The sequence below is a fragment of the Bactrocera tryoni genome, chromosome 5, assembly GCF_016617805.1.
Source record: "Bactrocera tryoni isolate S06 chromosome 5, CSIRO_BtryS06_freeze2, whole genome shotgun sequence".
NCBI lineage: Eukaryota > Metazoa > Arthropoda > Insecta > Diptera > Tephritidae > Bactrocera > Bactrocera tryoni.
In genome coordinates this window covers 647,003-668,519 of record NC_052503.1, presented here as the reverse complement: position 1 = coordinate 668,519, position 21,517 = coordinate 647,003, and the positions used below count along the sequence as shown (strand labels likewise).

The following is a 21,517-nucleotide window of genomic DNA, read 5'->3' as shown; positions in this document are numbered from 1 at the left end:
TCAAACGTATTGCTATTGCCATTGCCAAATCTGTATGTGGGCATTTAATATCATAATATAATCATTTGCGCAAAGGTGTAGGGTAGGTAGTTTCGAGCTGATGTAGCGAATGCTTTGAGCTCTTGAATAATTTATTTTATCACTTGCGAAATGACGTCGGGTAGGTAGCTGATGTAACGCACGTTTTGAGCTTTTGAACTCCTTAAATCTTTTATGTGGAAAATAAAAAAAGGATAAATATCCTTTTTTTTTACAAATGTATTTCTGGGAAAAATAAGATAATACGAAAAGGAGAAAGATCCTTTTTTTACAAATGTATTTCTAGGAAAAATAAGAATTCATATTTTTGGACTACTATATAATAATTGTGCTTAAGCATTCCTATATAACAATGTAATATTTATTTTATATTCATTTGTGGTTTTGCGCGCAATAGATGAGCATTGCTTACGCCTTCTTTACACTACTCGCGAAGTTAAACGTATTTCTAAAAGCAAAACAATGTCGGAAGTAAAAAAGAAGAGACGGCAATACTGTGCGGAATACATTAAATTCGGATTCATTGAAAATCCCACAAACCCATCCTCGCCTTTGTGTCTTCTATGTCTAAAACATTTTCGAATGAAGCAATGAAGCCTTCAAGACTGCAAGATCATTTGAATAAAATGCATCCAGATAAGAGAGACAAGAATGTAGCATATTTTCAAGACCTAGAGAAGAAGCATAATACTCAACCAAGTGTAGCAAAACTATTTTCGGCGGCTGCTAAGCAAGATGACGACGGACTTCGAGCTTCGTACAATATCTCTTTGTTAATCGCTCAAAAAGGCAAACCACATAACATCGGAGAAGAGTTAATATTGCCAGCTATAAATGAAGTAGATATTATCCGAAAAATTCCTTTGAGTAATAATTCTGTGCAAAGACGAATTGATGAAATCGCTGAAAACATTAAAGAATCGTTGTGCGATTACCTGAGGTCAAGTCAATTTTCAATTCAGCTGGATGAGTCCACTTTACCAACTAATGAAGCATTGTTGTTGTCTTACGTGAGTTTTATTAAAGATGAGAAAATATGCGAAGAACTATTATTTGATAAAAAATTAGAGACCGATTCAAAAGGCGAAACCATATTCAATCTATTGGAAAAGTTTTGCGATGAGAAAGAAATTCCTTTGAAAAATATTATTTCAGTTGCTACGGATGGCGCTTTGGCTATAACAGGGTGCCATAAAGGCTTCACAGCGTACTTAAAAAATAAAATTTCAGATGTCCTTGGTGTACATTGCGTTATTCATAGACAACATTTAGTTGCTAGAAACTTAAGTGAAAAACTATTTCAATCACTGCAATATGTCATCAAAGCAGTCAATAAAATCCGCAACAGCTCCCTCAATGATAGATTATTTCATCAGCTTTGTGTTACTAATGACGAGGATTTCAATCGTTTGTTGTTTCACACTGAAGTTCGTTGGCTATCAAGAGGCAATTTTCTGACTCGATTCTACAACCTGTTTGACTCTGTTATAGAGGTCTTGGAAACTAAAGATACAGAATTTCAAGACAAGCTCATAACATCAAAGAATGATATAGCTTACAGGACAGACCTGTATAAATTGTTCAACGACATGCATCTCCAATTGCAAGGCGATAAACTAAATTTAATTAAAACAAAAAACGTCGTTGCTGCTTTTGCAGCCAAACTGCTTCTACACAAAAAGAATCTGGGCAGACGTGAGTTTCACAATTTTCCGAATTTATCAGTATATAAACTTATAGAATTGACAACAAACGAGGAAATAAAAATCAAGTTCAAAAATGGTTACCAAGAATTTTGGCTACAAATACCGATCTCGCAATTGTACCCTGGATTGTGGTCAATCGTTCAACGATTCTTGATAGCATTCCCATCGTCATATTTGTGTGAACGTGGATTTAGTGCTGTGACAACACTGCTTACTAAAAAGAGAAGTCGTTTGCTTGTTACCGAACGTGGCGACTTGCGACTGTTCTTGAGTAAATTGGAACCTGATGTTAACAAACGTATTAAACAGCATCAGATTCATCCATCACATTAGTTTTTATATATTTTATATATGGATCGATTATTTTAGTTTTATTTTTAATAAAATATTCTCTGTTTTAATACTATAAAGTTGTGTTTCAGTAATCATTCTTATTGGCAGGTGTAGCCCGTATGAGTTAACTTGAGACCTAAGCGCCGTTGTATGTTACCTACTGCGTTCAGGTTTCAAGTTGCTGGTTATAGTAAAAGTTTCGTTTAGAATTCTCCGTTAATATACATATGTGTATACATACGTCACAATAATTAATTTGAAGTTGTAGTGGTTTTTAAATAGGTGAAAAAATGGGGCGCTAAAAAAATATTTATTCTCAAAGTGGGGGTAGACAAAATAAGTTTGGGAACCACTGGATTAGAGGAATCTGAGACTATTAGACTGGTGACACTCTTATGTGATAGTGTGTGTGAAGTGTGTGTAAGACAGCGTTGAGGAAAAATGGTCAAATAGTTTATGAAACATTTCGACAAATATTACAAGGTTTGCTGCTTTTTGTCTAACTTTTCACCAAATCCACACCTGGTCCACGGTCAAGGTCAACTAATTATAGTACTCTCTACTGAGGTGGATGCCTAATTTATATTACTACATACTCCCAAACTCATCCGTGTCCAATACCATAGAGCGTACCAAGTAAAGTCATCAAGATATCTCAGTTTGCACGAAAAGACTGCCATTGTAATCTTCCCGTCTTCCTGATCATTTTGATCTACTACCCTTCATCTATCTCACTGAGCTTGGGTGTAACAAAAACCCATTAGGTGAACAAACTCACACACATACATGCATATCGTCACCTAAAATGCAAAATAACGTAACATCACGTTTCATAAGCTTACAGACGTAGGAAAAACGATATAATAGAAACCACTCCAATTGAAACAAAATTTGAGTTTGAGTTAAAAAATGCTTATATATTGGTTATTATATCTGACAGAGATTGTCGATTTGTTTTTGATGATACGCAGTTTTGCATTTTAAGTGACGATATGTATATAAACCAGAAATTCTGAAAATAATTAAGAGAAGAAGACGTGACAAATTGTATTAATTTCCAAAGGGTTTTAAGCTCATCTGCACAAGAATATTAAATTATTGGTATTACTGACCAATGTTTGCTGTTTGGAAAACACTAAATTGGATTTAGCTTTGATTGTGAAACTGTTTTAGGCTTAAAACAATTTGAAACATATTTTTAAAAATTATTTAAATTCAGGGATGGTTGTTATCTTGATAAAAATAACTTGAAAAACGTTAACTTTGCATCGAAGCATTTAATAAATACAAAATATTCCTGACAAGAATTAGCTTGCTATCATTCAGTTTGTATGGCAGCTATATGCTATCGTAGTCCAATATGTACAATTTCTTTGGAGATTTCATTGTTGCGAACGTGTCCAAAATTTCAGATCAATGTCTCAAAAACTAAGGGTCTAATTCGCGTACAAATGGAAAAAGGGACTGGCTAAATTGACTCAGCTCATAATGCTGGTCATTAATATACATATATTTCATAGGGTCTCAGAGGTTTCCTTCGAAGTATTACAAACTTTGTGTCAAACTTAATATACCCTGCTCGGGGTTCAAAAAGAATTTATTGCTACAAATAAACTGAAACTTCAGGGATTTATTTTTCGGAAGTCATATAGCAGTAATAAATTTTATTTCTTCCAACTGGAATACGTTTACTGGAATGTTAGTAAGTCAGATAAGATACCATATTCAACTCCACCTCAAGTGGACCATTTGTCAATTACCACCTCTTAACAAAATTACAGGGTGCACCATTACACATGCACACTTTGAGTTGCGTCCAACGCTCTGCAAACGCATGAGTAAATACACTAAAAATTCGTGTGTGTGTGTGTGTATTTATAAACATATTTTTCCGCTGTACCAGGACGCGACATTTATGTTCTCAACCGTTAGATATTTTCCAGCTAACGCCTGTGAAGTGCACTTTTGGGTGGGCATGAAAGCGCACTTGCTTAGCCAATTTACGCGACCATGCAATATGCAAAACAACGCACACACCCACACACATGCATTTGGGTGCATCTTTGCTGGCACCGCGCCAACCCACCGCCCCCCTGCTTATTGCACTTCATCTCGCCATGCCTGCGCTTTGGTGATATTTTATTGTCGCGTTATTTGTGCATTTATTCCACTTTGCTTTTTATACATCTCGCAATTCCAAAGGCCCCGCCGCTCCCTTCCTTCGTTGACATGTATAGACCAGTGCAACATTTGGTTAATGCAATATTCTCAAAGCTACCCCACACACCATCTCTCTCACACAATCACACACTCACTCAAAGCAGCTAAATAGGCTTAACGACACTTTTCACCGTTAGTCACCATACGACGACCGCTGTTGCATGCGACTGCAATGCAAAAAGGACATTGGGCTTATGCCTGCACAAATACACGCACACTCATTCGTATATAAGTGTACTTTTGTGTGCATAGGAATGCCACACAGTATTCATAGTTGCCACAGCTTAGCTTAGGGAAGCAAATGCGACATACGCTGGCGATTTTCGTCATATTCCGCACTTTGCTTATCCCCTTCGTGCGGCGCAGCGCAAAACATAGCATAGCATGGCTTGGCATTGCAGACGCTTTTATGTGAGTTTACATTTCTATAAGGGATCTTTTGACCCTTCGAGTTAGGCTTACTTGCTCTGCCACTCCGCCGCCGGGGCAGATTTTTGTGGGAGGTGTGTTGTGAAGTACCGTTGCATCAGCGTTTATGCCGATTTTATTTATCTACTTGTGCCAATAATGTTGTTTTTGCTGATGTTGTTATTGTTGCTAATGCAATTTGGTTGGGATATGTGTTTGGCATATAACATCTCGTTACAATATTAATGATGCTAGTCAGGCGGCGACATTCGAATCAGACAAAAAATATGTGGTCATACGTAAACATACGTATATGCACCTATGTATGTACTATGTATATATTGAAAGTACAAAATACATAATATGTATATTTAAAAAAATTTACATATGTTATGTACATAGATACGTGAGGCCATACAAAGCATTCTTGGCGGCTTGTTGTAGGGAATATTATTGGGCTTAGTTCGATAATAAACAACAATTTTCTTTTCATCGCAAATTCGAAGTTTTAATTAGATTACAAGCATAGATAGAAGGTCTATTGGTTTCAATCAAATCAATAACAAGATGAAGTCTTTAGCTGATGCCACTACTAAATTAACTCATTCCGAAAAGTCCATATCTCGGAAACAATCTACAGATGGTTTCAGTTCCGTAAAAACTTGGAGACAGACCCAGAAACCGTCGCAAATACAATAAATACATTAATTATACATATGATATATTCTGTACCGCTCCAAAAAACTTGCGAAGAACAGAATTCTCGTACGCTCTAAGTATTTTGTGTCATATAATAAAACGATAGTCATGAAACACTTCTAGACAGTACTTTATGTTCGTCGAGGGGGGGATCTGTTTCTCAATTGATTACTGATTTGCGAGTAGCACCTGTTGCCAATAGTTATTCTGCTCTTGATCCCTTGATGTTTGTATGTGACCTCCAGGTTTTTTCTCTCGCCCTCGTTCACCACAAAAACAGTATCTATCGTTTCCTTTTTCTAAGCTGAAGAGGATTTTGGAACTTCCGTTTGTCTTTATACAGGATGTGTCGGCTAATATGTAAGATATCTTTAATAAATTCCTTAAACTAAATTTTTCAGACATACAATAGTTTGGGTAACATATATGTACATATGTATATGCCGAAAATATGCGTGGAAAAACAAAAGAACTCATTCCAAACTAGCTCGCAGCGGCAATATTCAAAACCATGAATGTTCAAATCAATATATATCTTTGCAGGTAGGCTGTCGGAAATACATATATATAGTATAACCCTTTAATATGAAATGCGAGAGGATATGTATATATGTATGTTTGTATACATACAAGCATTTGTTCAAAAATATTAAGAATAAATCAACTAAAATCTCTTATAAAAAACCACTTTTTCTGATGCGAAAATATTTTATTTATAAACTCATTTTATGTATAATGAATATATTATATATAAGTATGTATGTAAATCCGTGTTTTTACATAAAACTCTGTGGCCAATAACAATGCCTTGGGTGGGTGGTGCCGCCTTAATTGCAGCGCCTGAAATGTGACCAATTATGAAATATATTTCTTTTTTGTTTACATATAAATAAAAACTAAACAACAACAAGTCTGAAACGAATACGCCTATTAGTTAAGCAATTGCAAAAGCAAAAAACAAATCTTTATTTTAAATGCCTTTATATTTATATAGATATACATATGTATGTACATATATGTATATGTACATGCTTGTTGTGTGAAAATTACAATAAAAACCAGGAAAACAATAAAACTGTAACAACAACACTGCACGCATTGCATAAGTGCAACTAAACAATTGCGAATATATACACTAACACATATGCATATGAGATTATACATATATCTAAATATGTGTGTGTATGCATCCACATGTAGTATATGCACACCTTTGCGCATATTTTAGCAAACGTACAATTATATATTCGCATCGCTCTCGCCTCAGCGTCGATCTCACTTGCTCACCTATTTTTTCAGCGCTTGCCAGCCGAGCGTGTGGAGGAATAAAATATAGTTGATATTTTTTTAATCAATCTGCCAACTGCATGTTGTCTGCTATTTAGCTGTTGCTTTTTCCGATATTAGTTTTCATATAATATGTATATACAATATTTTAAATATCAGTGGTCATGTATCACAAGCCCCTAACTGTATGTGTGTGAGCAGTTCCACACGGGTGAATGTGTGTAGTTGTTGTAGTGGCAACGCGAATGGGTGGGCATAATGAAGAGGAGGCGCGTACGCCGGGGCTTTTGCATATACTTATATGCATTATAATTATTTCTTGCGCAACAACAACAACAACAAATATAAAATGAAAAATAATCTACACACACGCACACAAACATTCACATGCAAGCATATTCATCTAAAGCTTATAGGATGATGGTAAGAGACCGCTAGCGCGCTTAGTGCAAATATGGCGCCTTCAATGTGAGCGCGACTGGACTCTATCAGGGCTCTATAAAAAATGTTAGCAATAAATACTAAGAGCAAGTCGAAGTCAGCTAACTTAAGAGCCGAATGAGATGCCGGCTTTTCGACGTTTTGTTGTTGATTTGCTCGAAACAAATGATAATAGCAGCATATTTCTAAATGAGCGCTAACTCAAAGAGCGGCAACATGCTAGCAAAGCACACCAAGCACTTACACTCTAATATAAGCAAGCTGAGGAGCTACAGTTTTAAGGGGGTTCAGCTGTTGCCACGAAAAATACGCAAGGCGCTATGCAAGAGTTCGAAAAAAATGCAAAGAATAACAGCTCGCTCTCTTAGCCAAAACGTTTAGCGTAAGTGCCAAGCACAAATTGCCCATAAAAACACGAAGAGAGCGCATATAAAACAATTACTCATTGAGTCGTTGTCACTTTCTGGTAGCTTTAACAAACCCCAGCTGAGGCACACACTCGCTGCACGGCGAATTCAGAGCACATGTGCTGTCGCAATCGAACGCGTTTCACTGCCAAACGTTCCACTAGCGACTCTCGCATTAACACAAATGGGTTTGTTTTGTTTACCTGCTGCAACAGCCGCTGCTCACAACCAGCTGCGCTTGGCGAGTAGGTGAGCGCGCTCCCATGCTAGGCATGTGTGAGTGAGCGCTTGTTGTAATGAGCCCGTAATAGCGCATGCCGCTGCAACGAAAGCAGCACCATTCGCCAAACAGCACCAATTATCAAAACGGTCGCAAACACATACGCGCTTTCACATACTTATATATATATACATATATATACATAAACATATGTGTGTGCGCATTGCTTCGGTAATACGAACGCAGGCAATTGGAAAACTGAATTCTCATTGCATTTTTCTTACGATTTGTAAAAGCGCGTTCTGCCGACGCAGGGGCACACTCTGGTTAGCTCAAGGGCTGTGCATTGATTGTGCGTTAGGGAGCTCGTGAGTTGAAGAAGTAGGGGATATATGAGGTAGGTGGTTGGGTCATAAGAGAGTTACGAAAAAATTTTGGTAAATGCTAGAAGACATGTGTGGAAAGAGGGAGCACGAGAGTTGCGATTGTGAAAACTATCGTTATACGAGGGCTCGATATTAGGAAAAATCGTCTTATCTGGGTTCTATATATAATATTGGTATTTTAGTGGCATTTATTTTTTAATAAGTTTTGAATATACCGATAAACTGTAATAACTGAAGGGTCCTGAAATATTTTTAGGCAGCCCAAATAAAGGGAGATCATTCATTGATCTGATATACTTCCCACAAATGTAGACAAGTTGATGTAGGGTTTATTATTGACCTTATTATATTATTTTTTGGCTATTAGTAATGTTATCGAAGTTACTACTCCGGAAGACTGACTTAGGTTAAGAAGTTATGATGGTCAGCAATTTAATTTCAGAAAGATTTTACGACATCACACCAATCCCAAATATATAGAGGTCTCACCTCTTTCGAATATACAACAGCCTTTTATAATTTCAGAAAATTCGTGGAATGTACAAATAGATATAAATAAATTTATAGACAAATAAGTTTTTTCTGAAATCTAGATAGGCTAATGTTTAGGCATATCTGGTTATAAACCAATACATTGTTAGATGATATGGATAGTTAGACAGAGCTAAGCTCATGCTGTCAGATAGTGAGAATATTTAGCGGCAATTTAGAGAACATTTTGCGTAAATATAAAGACGAATTGAGAGTATATTGACGCATTTATATTTACCATAAGCACCTTTGAATATATTGACTATAAGTAGATAGATTTCCGACAAATAATTTAAAACGTTATAAGGAAATATATTCTAGTTTAATTTGACAATTGATCGAATGATTGATGGAGGAAGAAGATCACTTTGTTCAGATATATGTATATAAGTCAATATATGTACATATAGATAGGTTACTGCGTAAATCAATTTGATCGGTGAATTAAATATTGACGACTTTACTAGTCGACCAAGAATTTGAACGAATTTTAACTTGAATCAAAAGGGATCCGAAGAATATATTAAGCGACCATAAGCATCATAGCTTTTACTCATATTATACCCTAATTTTATACCAATATGCATACGATACATTTCTTTTCAATATCTAGTTTTCTAAAAATAATTCTAAATTTCTTTCGAGGCTTAAGAAATTCGCTGTTCTAACTCCAATACTCTCCACGATGGGCCTTCTAACTCTAACTCTCACATAAAATTACCTCACAGCTTTCTAAGCAGATCCACAACAAACTTTGTGCATATAAAAAATGCGATACTAGGTGCCGGAAATGAAATCTAAAATAGACCTACAAAGTACATATGTATGTGGAAATGTGCAGTTAAAAATCAAAATACAACAGAACCGAAGGGCTGGGGTTGAGAGGTTTAAGAAAATAGGAGCGCCAAAGCGTACCATGCAATGAATGCAACGCAACAGCAGAAACAATGAGAACAGCAACCGAGAAGCAACGAAAATTGGCTGGACACTAAAACAAATGTTGGCTAGTGAGGCCCCCTTCTTATACACACACTAACTTTGGGCACAAGTTAGATACGCACGTTAGGAGTCCAGCGGGCGCGAGGCATACAAGAACACAGACGCTCCCTCAAAAAAGAGGAGAGCGCACCAAAAAGTCGGAACATTTTCGACAGTAGAAAAACAAGACAAGAACACACAGGAGTTGTGGTGATTTCGAGAGGACGGCGCTAGTTTTGAGCTAACGCATTCGCAATTTTGTTGGTTTTTGCTGTACTAAGAGATGGCGTTGTTGAGTGACGATTAGTTAGTAGCATTGTTGAAGGAGGCACAGCCATGGCAGGGTTGCAATCACATCATGTCGATGCGCGTAGAATGCACACGGCTGGGTGGATGGTGGGTTATCATGAGAGGGCGCCAGAACATGTGCACGCTGCACACATGTAAGCATTGACTGTTGCGCTGCAGCAGGACGCACGAATGCAGGTGTATGTGTGTGCGCGCATGCATTCCTTTAGACGGGAAAAAGCCTCGTTCGCTCGCACAGGAAATGCGCGCATATTTGTTTGCGTTTGTATGCGTGTGCGCCGCCGTTACATCTGAAATCACTGAACCACCGTGAGTTTGAGAACAAAGCGATTGCAACGACGTTCACCGTAGGCGCACATTTTAGACAAAACTTCGCGTTTGCGTTGGGCTTAGCTTACACTCTTTGCATGTAGTTGAGTGCGGAAACTACAAACTAATTTTATTGCTGTTATTGCCGCAAATGCTAAATGGATGCAGCGCGCGGGCGCGTTCTACGAGCAGGCTCTTACCGCGCCACCAATCAAGAACGCGCGCCTAGACAACGTCACGCGGTGTGTACGCGTTTTAGACCTACGCTGCTAATATGCGTAATGTACATACATGTAGACAGCGGCGCGGCACCTTGTATGACTAGCGACGACGTCGCGGTTGTATCTTTATGCCAGTGGCGGGTGGCAGTGCAACCCTTCGCGTCAGATGGTCACACACTAGTATGACTGTTGCAACTACAAAAAAAGTGCGTTTTTATTGCCAGCAAACTAGAGAGGCCTAAAAGCTAAAATATGGCGTAGCCGCTGCGCTTTATGCAAAAGTGTGCGTGCGTCTGTTTTCTGCTGCATTCTCAGCGGGTTTCTTTCCTCAGATTGTGGGGAAAGGTGTCGTTGCACTCACGCGCCATGTGTGTGTTGTCCTTGCTGCGCCTATCTTAAAATTTGGGCGAAAACTTTTGCTGCTAAAATGTTTCAGTTGCTGACTCTGTCTTTCTTGAATCTGGTACATAAGGAAAAAGGAGGTTATCGAGCCATATTTTGAGGTGAGACCTGGAAGCAATTCTTATTAGCGGAATATACTGTGTCAACTAGTAGTGTTCGAAAATTTATTAAGTTGAAAGACCTAGGGATCCTAGTGGTAAGAGACGCAGACGGACGCACAGACGCAGAGTGCAGATAAGATCTTCTTGAGAGGTTTCGACAAATATAATATGCTGATCGTTCCTACCTACTGAACTGCAAAGGTTCATTTTAAAGAACATCGCTGATAACGGAAAGATCACAGAAGGTGGTGGATACTAGGATAGCCAACTTCACGAGTTACTACTTGAATTCAATAGGTTATGATCGTTTAAATTAGATGCTGTCTAAAAACTTTAAGAAGGACAAACTGTGAAGAACTCTTTCGCTGGAAATACTTTACTGGGTTAGAACCCATTGCTTTATCAAGATCAGCTGATGGTCTTTATAAAAAATTATTATATAATATTTTCAAAAGGTTTGAAAATAACTGAATTGATGCGGAAGTCAAAATTTTGTTTCCAAACTCTTTCTCTTTATATAAAGAGGTAGTCTAAAGAAAGTTATATGCAAGGATTTATCATCTTCTGAAGCTCTATTTTGTGAATTTCTGATCTAAGTGTATCCGACTTATAAATGAACTGATAATATTAAGACTTTCTGAGGTTTCGAAAAAGGAAGAATCAAACTGACTTCTTTTGCCGACATTAAGACAACGTTTACTTCCATTTTTTACATGTTTTTCAACGAAAGGGGTTTTCAATGCCAAAATATGACTTCTAAAGCCATAAAAATGTTTTTTTTTTTTTTGAGTTCTCAGCGCAGACAGTTGCAGTAGCAGTGACCAATAAGCCCGCTGCTCACTCGAAACTCAGCGCTATTAGTTGCATTTAGATGTTGCCGTTGTTTTTGTTGTGGCAACGAGGCATATGTGAAAGCCGTCGGTAAACGCGCAAAACTTCGCCGTTTACGCTAATGCCCCCCAAATCCAAAAACAATAACAACATCAAAGCAAAAGTAGGCGCAACTAGAATGATTGCAACAAAGACAATGACAGCAACGACGATAACGATGACGACTTCAATGACTTCGACGACGCCAATGCGGAGAACACCGACGACGGTGATGCCGACGACGACGACAACTACTACGACGACGCCGATGATGTTGTAGAGTCACCGACAACTCATACAGGCAATAACAACTACAAACGTTGCCGGCAACACATTGCCGACGCTAGTGCAACACGAAAACAACGACCAACGACTCGGCCGAACACGGATAGAGCACATTGCAACGACGTCGTCGAGCGCAACACTTACGAGTGTGCAGTTACTCGAAAACTACTACAACGATACCACGGCGACGACGACGACGATACCGACTACGAGGACGGGCAGCATTTGTTACTCAGTGTGGATAGTGCAAAAGCACACACGCAGGGGTGCTCAGGTGGTGCAGAGGCTTTCCTGGCTGGCTGCCTGCCCGAGTGCCGGCCGTTGGAGGAGTGCGCGCGTACGCGGCCACTCACAAGCAAGCGCAATTAGACGTAAGTGAAATGTGGCAGCCGCAGAAGCAGGCGACGGCGACCAACTACTTTAGAGCTTTAGTGCAACGGTGGCTGAGTGCCACAATGCTGCCACTGCCATGCTGTCGGCGGTGCTGCGCGCCTTGTCGTCTCGCCTCGATTTGAGTTTGGCTTTTTAGCGTCTCCCCACGACATCAACACCAACAACAAGAGCAGCGCCAGCCGAAACTGAAACGACAACAAGAACAACAGGGCGCATGGTAAGAACAAACGGCGATAAGAGTGGCAACGGCAGCGGCAACGGCAACAGCAGTTGTAGTGGCAGGAACTACGAAACGGTTTAAGGCAAGTCGGAGGTACAATATTTGCAGTTATGTACATACGTATGTAAATGTGCCGACTTACTTGCTTGCTTACTTACGTGCTTGTAGTGCCGGTGCTTGTGCTTGTGCTTGTAGTGCAGCCGTGGCGCGCAGACAACAGCAACAGACAGCGAAAATTTCCCCCAGTCAAAGTTGTTGCGATTTCAGTGGCATTCAGTTTGGTTCAGTTGAGTTCAGTTTAGTTTTTCCGTAACAAAATGTGCGAAACGATTTCAGTCTAATTCAGACGGTCGTGCTGAGAAGACTTTGTTGTTGAACGTCACTTCAACATACAGCCATAAAATACCCACACAGCGAAGCGCACACGACACACAACACTCACGTTAGACGGCTGACACGATAACGAAAGCAACCACACACACACACATACACTTCCGTACACTAACACACACTAATACATAGGCGCTCAGGCGCGCGCACACACGTACATGCATACCGGCATACGGTAAAAGTGAAAAATCGTCGTGTGCGGGAAATTCGCGCGTCGTGGCAGCCGCCACGCTTGCCGCTCGCCAACGCGCGGTTGCGGTGGCCAAGCGCCCAACACCGCACTGAGCCACGTCATCAACCGCCAATCAAACAAAGCGAAAAGTAATAACAGCAACAACAAAACAAACAACAAGGATATTCAAGACAGTAGCAATTACAACAACAGCTTAATACCCATTTGCCGCCTTTGCCGCTGGCACTGCTCGTCTCGCTGGCTGTCACCAGCCGGCCTGCCAGCGAACTAACCAAAGAGCTAAGCAGCCAGCCAGCTAGCCAACAAGCTAGCGTTGCCGGCCATATTCGCAGCGAGTCGCGTCGCGTCGAGTTTCGCATTGCCAACGAACTGAGTAGAGTTGAGTGGCGCTGTGCCGCGCTGTGCTGTGCTGTGTTGTGTTGAGCGCCACACGCGAGTAACAAATTTTACAACGCGCGCGCTACGAAAAATACAAAAAAGTAACACAAATACTATTTGTTGTGTATTAGTGACAATACAACATTAATAAATATACAACGCATTGGTTGTGTGCCGGCGTTTGTTTGTCGGAAAGAAGCGGAACAAAACAAAAAACGTGAAATCAAAGTGAGCGTGTGTGCGTATGCGTCTGTGTCTATGGCGTAATCGCGCGTTTTCCGGTACATTTTTGCATTATGCATGTGTGGCCCCAACACAGGCGCGCACACATACGCACAAGCACTATTATGTTATGCATTAGCATACAAGTGCATTATAATAAGTAATGATGTACATGTATGTATGTATGTATGTGGTAGCGGAACGCTCTCACACATACCCTCACACGCAAAACTTTCGAAAGCCTACTTCCGTTCAAACACCTATACGTACTCACTGGTGTATATATGTACACATACAAACCAATAATTTAATATATGAATTCATATTGTTCATTGTGTGTATGTGCACTGTTGCTTGCTCAGGTGAAGTGTGTCATAGTTTGGAAAAAGTAATGAACAATGTCGGAGTTGAAGAAACGCGTACATATGTAAATAGAAAGAAACAGCAAAGAAAACAATAATAAGAATAAAGAATAAAATAAATGAAAAAATATTAAAAAACAAAATCGTTAAAAGTATTTGTATGCAATAATGCTAGGGGTTCATGATTTTTTTACTTCTTAAATGACAACTGTTTGCTTAAGACATATAACTTATAGTAGTAATGTTAATTGCATAATTAAAATAATTAAGAAATGTTGCTAAATAACAATAATTCGTTAATGCTAACCAAAGTAATCACTAATATTCAAAGTATATAGTATGACTAACTCAATTGGTATTATTAAGGAGAGCTGATCACAACCAGAGTTAATAAAAAAGTTCAAAGAAGCACGATCAAATCCATTTTCCGGCCGAAAATAACGATTCCTCACCAATTTAAAGACTGTAGCGGAATTAAGTTATTATTCTTCTCCTTTACTGGCTTATTATTAGTAATGTTTAATTTCAAAATTTTTCGCGTTCTCATGTATTTTAAACAAAAGTTCTTTTATAAGAAATCGGAATCCGAAATTTCGTGATCGCGCAATCATATTTATTTATTATTTTAAAACTTCTCTTTACATATTTTTATTGTTATTTTTCTGTTATTAAAACAATTAGAAAACGTTGTTTTTGAAGGGCTTGATATCTTCCATAAAAGAATATTAACATATCGTTAATATTCGAAAATCTGTTTAAACATTTTTCGATCTCCGATGTAGTGGCATTACTCCCTATACTTGTATACTTCATTCTGGATGTTGCCTTGTCCGTCGTCGACCATCCGTGCAATATTTTATTTTAATAAAAATTAACATATCCTGTTAAAATTTGTGTTCAACACTAATGGAAGTTTGGTAACGAAAGATCGATTATCGATCCATTTATGGATAATCCTTATGGATTTCTAACATAACGTTATTTTTATTGGGTTTAGTTTATTAAACTTTATAATAAATTACCGAAAAAAACAATGAAAATCACTATGGCCCAAATCGAGTCATAGCTTTTCTAGATATCATATACCGAAAGTGCCTTAAATAGGCAATTAGTGGAGGCTTCCCAATGGAAATAATTTAGTTAGGTTCTCGAAATACATAACGTTAATACTTTGAATTTTCGCTTTTAAAACTGTTTCCATCTTCAATTTCATTAATATTAGTAGACATTTTTCGAGATCAAAATTGCAAAAATCTCAGGAAACAATAGAATGTTTTTCTACTGAGATGTTACTAACGATCTTTAATGCTTTAATGTACTATTTTCTAATTAAACATCTTCACCAAATAAAAAAAATGTGTATAAAGAGAAGTCATTTCCTTTAATGTGAAAATTGATCAAGTGGTTCATTTAAGAAAAAAATTCCGTCAAAAGTTTACCGAAAATGTGTAGGTCAAAGCAAATGCGGCATTTTTGAGTTATTTTTAAACAAATATTACAAGGACGTTCCAAAGTAAACAGGACTTAAACAAAAACAGAAAAAATGTTGTTGTTTTCGGCAAAATCAATTTATTTTATTCAAAATAGCCTCTACGTCTGCATAACACTTTCCTTTCATGGGCAAATGCATTTTTCCGAAAAGGAAGAAATCAGGTGAATACGGGGATACGTTAATGATTAAAATGTGATTTTTGGTCAAATAAAGCTCTTTAATGAAGTCTTTCGAATGTTGGATTCTGAGAAATTTTTGGTCGTCAGTCAATTTGTGCGGAACAAACCGTGCACACACCTTTCGTAAGCCCAAATGTTCGGTAAAAATGCGATAAATCGATGTTTTGGAGATGTTCAATTCCATTTCCATGAATTTCAATTCGATTCGATTGATTTCGGCTGATTTTTGATGAATTCACGCAGAGTTTCGATGGAATTTGCGGTGATCACGGATTTTGATGGGCCGACATGTTGATCGTCATTTATGCCCTCACGACCACTTTGATATCGTTGAAACAACTCGTGCATTCTGCTACGGAATAGGCAATCATCGCCATAAACTTTTGTTTCATCACTTCAAACGTTTCGGTAAAAGTTTTAACAATTTTAAAACAAAATTTAATGTTGTTTCTTTGTTTGAAGCTCATTTTCGCACCGATAACACAAACATACTGACACTTAAAACATAATAACTTCACTTCGAATCAATGAAATGTCATGAAATTCTCCCTGGACAATCGATAAAGATAGCAGATTCTCACGCACATATAGATGGCGCCACCAGGGCGATTTGTAGCGAATAGATCAATTCTTGAGTTAAGCAAATTTACTATCTGAAATACAAAATCCTTAAATCTATGACATAAGTTATATTCCGCCAAAGTTAATATATCGGATTAAGTCATCTTCCAGATCCGTGAGATTAGTTTTTGAAACGCACTAGCTTTTTTTTTAGGAAGAGAATTTGTACATTTGTGAGTTTCATTATACTAACGCTTCTTTTGCAAAAAATACAAAAAATGTGTAGTAAGGCCGTCGGCATGTCAGATCAAATCGATAAAATATTTTTTCTGTTTTTAGTTCACTTTAACAGATTTTGGATATGAGTTGAAAGAAAAAAAATAGCTAACATGGATTTATGGCAGTCGTGGAATATAAAACATAGCAATTCCGTCCGATTTCCCGGTCTTCTATTTAAATGTAGATTGAAATCCAACTTATTATATCGTGGACAGTTTATAAATATGTAGAATAACCACCAATTCATTCTTTAATAATACATTGAGAAATATGCATTTTTATATAGAATTATAATAAAATAATGATAACATCCATATATATAAAAATACGTGTCAAATTGTTTGTCCGGGTTAAGCTATTAACCTATTGAACCGATTTTAGTAAGCTTTTGCAAAATGCCTTCGAAAATCCTGATATTAGTTATATAGTGGCTAGGTGAAGTTTTCGCTAAAATTTATCTATTTTAAACACAAAGATACACTGTTTCGAGTAAAAATATGATCTTTCATTTTCATGGAGATAATCTTTATCTTACCTATTTGGGGGCTACGGAGAATATTTACTCGTTTCACCCTATTTGTGGCATACAGACATTCCAGTGTCACAGAAGTATAAACCCTGAATTTCAATTATATGTATAGCTCACACATTGATCGCTACTTTCGATAAAAACTCAGCTATACATACTGGGGTTCAACTACCCGGTACTTAGGGGATTGATAAGTTTTTACTAGATTTAAGCAATTTTTGGTCATAAGGTGGTGATTTCGTCCGCTTTCACACTGTGACATGGAAATATTAAATGAATGTCACGTACTAAATTTTGTCGAAATCAGTCGTTCGGGTTCCTATGATATGGGATTTCCCCCAGAAGTCGACGGTGTCACCTTCATAGTCCAATTTTCACACCGAGTCTCATAAAGCTTCTTTATACCATCTCGGAAGTAAGATTTAATGTCTCTGGCGTAATCAGTTATTGACTTTTTAAAAATTTTTTGTCTAGAGGTCTCCTTTGCTACTGTGTTGCCTTGTGCAAAATTACAGTTTTATATCTTATTTTAGTGCTTCATTATGACACTTTATAGGTTTTCGGTTAATGGCGATTTGTGGGCGTGGCAGTGGTCCGATTACGCCCATCTAGAAGCTCGTAATTTTTTTTGTACTAAGAAACCCACATATCAAGTTTCAGCAAGATATCTCAATTTGTACTTAAGTTACAGCTTGTACGGACGGATGGACAGACAGACAGTCACCCAGATTTCAACTTTTCTCGTCATCGTGATTTTTTATGAATGTGTACAGTGGCGTAGCTACAACTTCGGGCGCCCGGGGCCAAGGGTGTTCTGCCGCGCCCCTTTATCTACCTACCTACAAGTTCCATGAGGTGATTCGAACAAAAGTGCCACATTCTGAAGTTCCAAAATTCTCACAATACGGGTTTTGAGTAAATTTACAAGACATCTTATTAAAAGCCGTGGAAAAAACCCATTTTCGCAATATATCTTGTACAGTTTTGACACAATTTGCAGGAATTTTTGCCCGAATTGGAGTTTTTAAATACAATTTTTGAAAATTTGGAGAAATAAAAGTATTTGTTACATTCAAAGTATAGGGTAACTGTGAGAGTGACACGTCGCTAGACAAAGCTAGAAAAGTGCATCACTATTTTTAAGAAAGATATAAGCCAAAAGATATAAGACAAATTCAAAGACTGAAGAGTACTCGAGTAAAAATTAATATTTTTCATTGTTATTCAGATTATTATATTGTGAGTGTACAACTCTTTATCTTTTGTAATAAATCTTGTAAAAAAATTTGTTGAAGTATTTTTCTTAATATTAAAAAACAGCGAAGATCGTTTTGCCGCCCCCAAGACGTTGCGCCCGCGGCGACGGCCCCCTTCGCCCCCCCTAGCTACGCCACTGTATGTGTATTTATATATAAACCTATATCTGCTGAAATACTTCCGTTCTCATATTCACAATTAAAACACCCAAGGAGAATTATGACAGTTTCAAGGTTCTTTGCCAAAATTTAATAATCAACTACTGTTTTTTTCTGGCCTTTATGGGAGATCAGCCATCTATCTTAGTCCTAAGTCAACGTATAAATTAAAGTCCACAACAAATTCTAAACAGATAAGTTTTACAAAAACTATCAAACTTCTTGAAAAACAAAAAAATATATACTTATATTCTAACTTTTTAATAACTAACCTATAAATATATGCAAAAGTATGTATCTTTTAAGTGAGAAAAATTATTTTACCCAAATAAAAATATATAAACAAATATGAATGTAAAGAAAATGTGTATACCATTATGACTACATTCTTACAACTTAAATTCTGAAGAACGAATGAAAATTTTAGTCAGCCAACAAGTCTAACCGCCGCTACCGAAACCAAAATAGTGATCATTGATTAACCACCGAGCGACAGTAGGTAAAATGTCGTCTAACTCACCGCCACCGCAAGGAGGCGGCCTACGACCGCTGAGCGCCGCCGATAGTGCGACAACTTCATCGCCTTTTCGTTCGCTACTCTCAAGTCCAATGTTGTCACGGCAGCGTGCCAATCTCGCAGCACGCACCTCATCGACTTCATCGGTTTCATCGCCCGCGTCTCCACAACCACCGCCGCCACGACCCGCTTCCGTATTGCCAAGCTTTCTTGGCAGTCCACTTACACCGCCGCCACCGCCAGCACCTTCACACTCGGCAACCGGTGTGGAACAAGGTGACGACAGTTTAGCGACGCGCGAACACGAGTCTAAAGCAAACCGCTGCACTCCGCTGTTGCGTGAGGAATCGCCAATACCACCCGCATGCTCGACCACTGCACACACGCCAACACCTGGTGGTGAGAACATTGGGGCCCGTGTCATATCACCCAGTGGCACTAGTGCTGTTGGGGCGGCTCAAGCCATCTCACCGCATTCGTCAACTGGCTCGACGGCCACTGTACCGCAACAATTTTGTCTGCGTTGGAACAATTACCAAAGCAATCTAACGAGCGTATTCGATCAGCTCTTGCAAAGCGAATCGTTTGTCGATGTGACCTTGGCTTGCGATGGACGTTCAATTAAGGCGCACAAAATGATACTCTCCGCGTGCTCACCCTACTTTCAGATGTTGTTTTCGGACACACCTTGCCAGCATCCCATTGTTATCATGCGTGATGTCAACTGGTCCGATTTGAAGGCGATCGTCGAATTCATGTATCGTGGTGAGATCAATGTTAGTCAAGATCAGATTGGTCCGCTTTTGCGTATCGCAGAAATGCTGAAGGTACGCGGACTGGCGGATGTTAGCGCGGGTAGTGTGTCCGCAGAAGAAGCGGCCGCGGAACGTTTACTGAAAGAACTGCATTCTCCATCCAAATCGTGTTCACCAAAGCGAGGCGGAGATGGTGAATCTCCAGCCTCGAAACGTGAACGTAAGGATTATCCTGATCCGCTTGCGGAATCAGAGGAGCCGTTATCTTTTCTGGACGCTGAGAAGAAGTTGCGCTTAGGTCGCACTGACTGGGATTTCAGTACTGCAACTAGTGGCAGCAACACCAGCGGCGATATTCTCGGTGCCAATAGCAATCTAGAGTTACGGCTATCTCCTCTACTCTTGCCACAACAACAGCAGCAGCAAGCTTCGCAGCAGCAACTACAACAACAACAATCACGTCACGTACGTAAACGACGTTGGCCATCAGCTGACATGATCTTCAATCCGCCACCAAGTCCCTTAAGTGGTCTTATTGCGGCCGAACGAGCTGAACGCGAACGGGAGCGGGAACGTGATCGCGATTGTACAATAATAACACCGCCTCAAACCACATCAGCTGCTGGCACAGTTCCCTCCAGCACAACGCAATCAAGCGTGCGTAGTACATCACGTCTAACACCTTCATTGCTCGAGACCGCCACTCACTTAGACCTGCCCTCACCGTCTACAACACCGGCACCATCTCTCTTGCGTCCTATGCGCACACCACCTGGTGTCGCTACGCATCTGTCGCATCAACAGTCACAACAACAAGCACATCACCAGCAACAACAACAGCAGCAACAGCAATCACACCTTCCCGGACAAGCCCAGTCACAACAATCGCATCTCCTGCACTCACATCGCGCATCGCCTGCCTCATCAGCGGTGACGCCTACACACCCGTCCAGCTTGATTGGTGGCCAACTCACAGCTACAACCGTGGGTAGTAGTGGTGTGAGCGGTCGTTCAGAGCAGGGTGGTGGCTCTAGTGACTCGCGTTTTGCGCTGGGCTCTCAAGCGGCTGCGATGGCGGCCGCTGTAGCTGCACAAATGGACTTGGGAGCAATGGGCATGCCACACGGTAGTGCTCCACCGCCGACGCATGCCCCACATCATCACACTTCCTCACTGGCCGATGATCTAGAAATAAAACCGGGAATTGCGGAAATGATACGCGAGGAAGAGCGGGTGAGTCTATTAAGTAATTTCATTCACTAAACTAATTCATGTTTAACTCCACTTATCTAACTACTTACTGGTGTTTCCTCAATCACAACCACCTACACATTACATGTGAACTCGACGTCCAAGTGATTAATTCAAATTTCAGTATAATAATTTAAGTGATCGCTCACTGAAAATCACGTTTTATTCTGATTTTTATTCTCGCGTGTTCGCGGTATCCACACACCACGTCAACGCCGCGCATATAAGC

The 21,517-nt window shown here is 39.2% G+C and overlaps 1 protein-coding gene across 3 annotated transcripts in view; it reads left to right on the top strand.

Annotated features, from left to right (window-relative positions):
* The first annotated feature begins 19,084 nt into the window (after positions 1-19,084).
* Positions 19,085-21,517, top strand: part of LOC120778700 (protein bric-a-brac 1) — a 192,942-nt gene continuing 190,509 nt past the window's right edge. For all 3 annotated transcript variants that reach the window (XM_040110656.1, XM_040110657.1, XM_040110655.1), the window contains exon 1: positions 19,085-21,270. In XM_040110656.1, the coding sequence (XP_039966590.1) occupies positions 19,270-21,270 (2,001 nt within the window). In that variant the 5' untranslated portion in view covers positions 19,085-19,269. The remainder of the gene's footprint in view (positions 21,271-21,517) is intronic.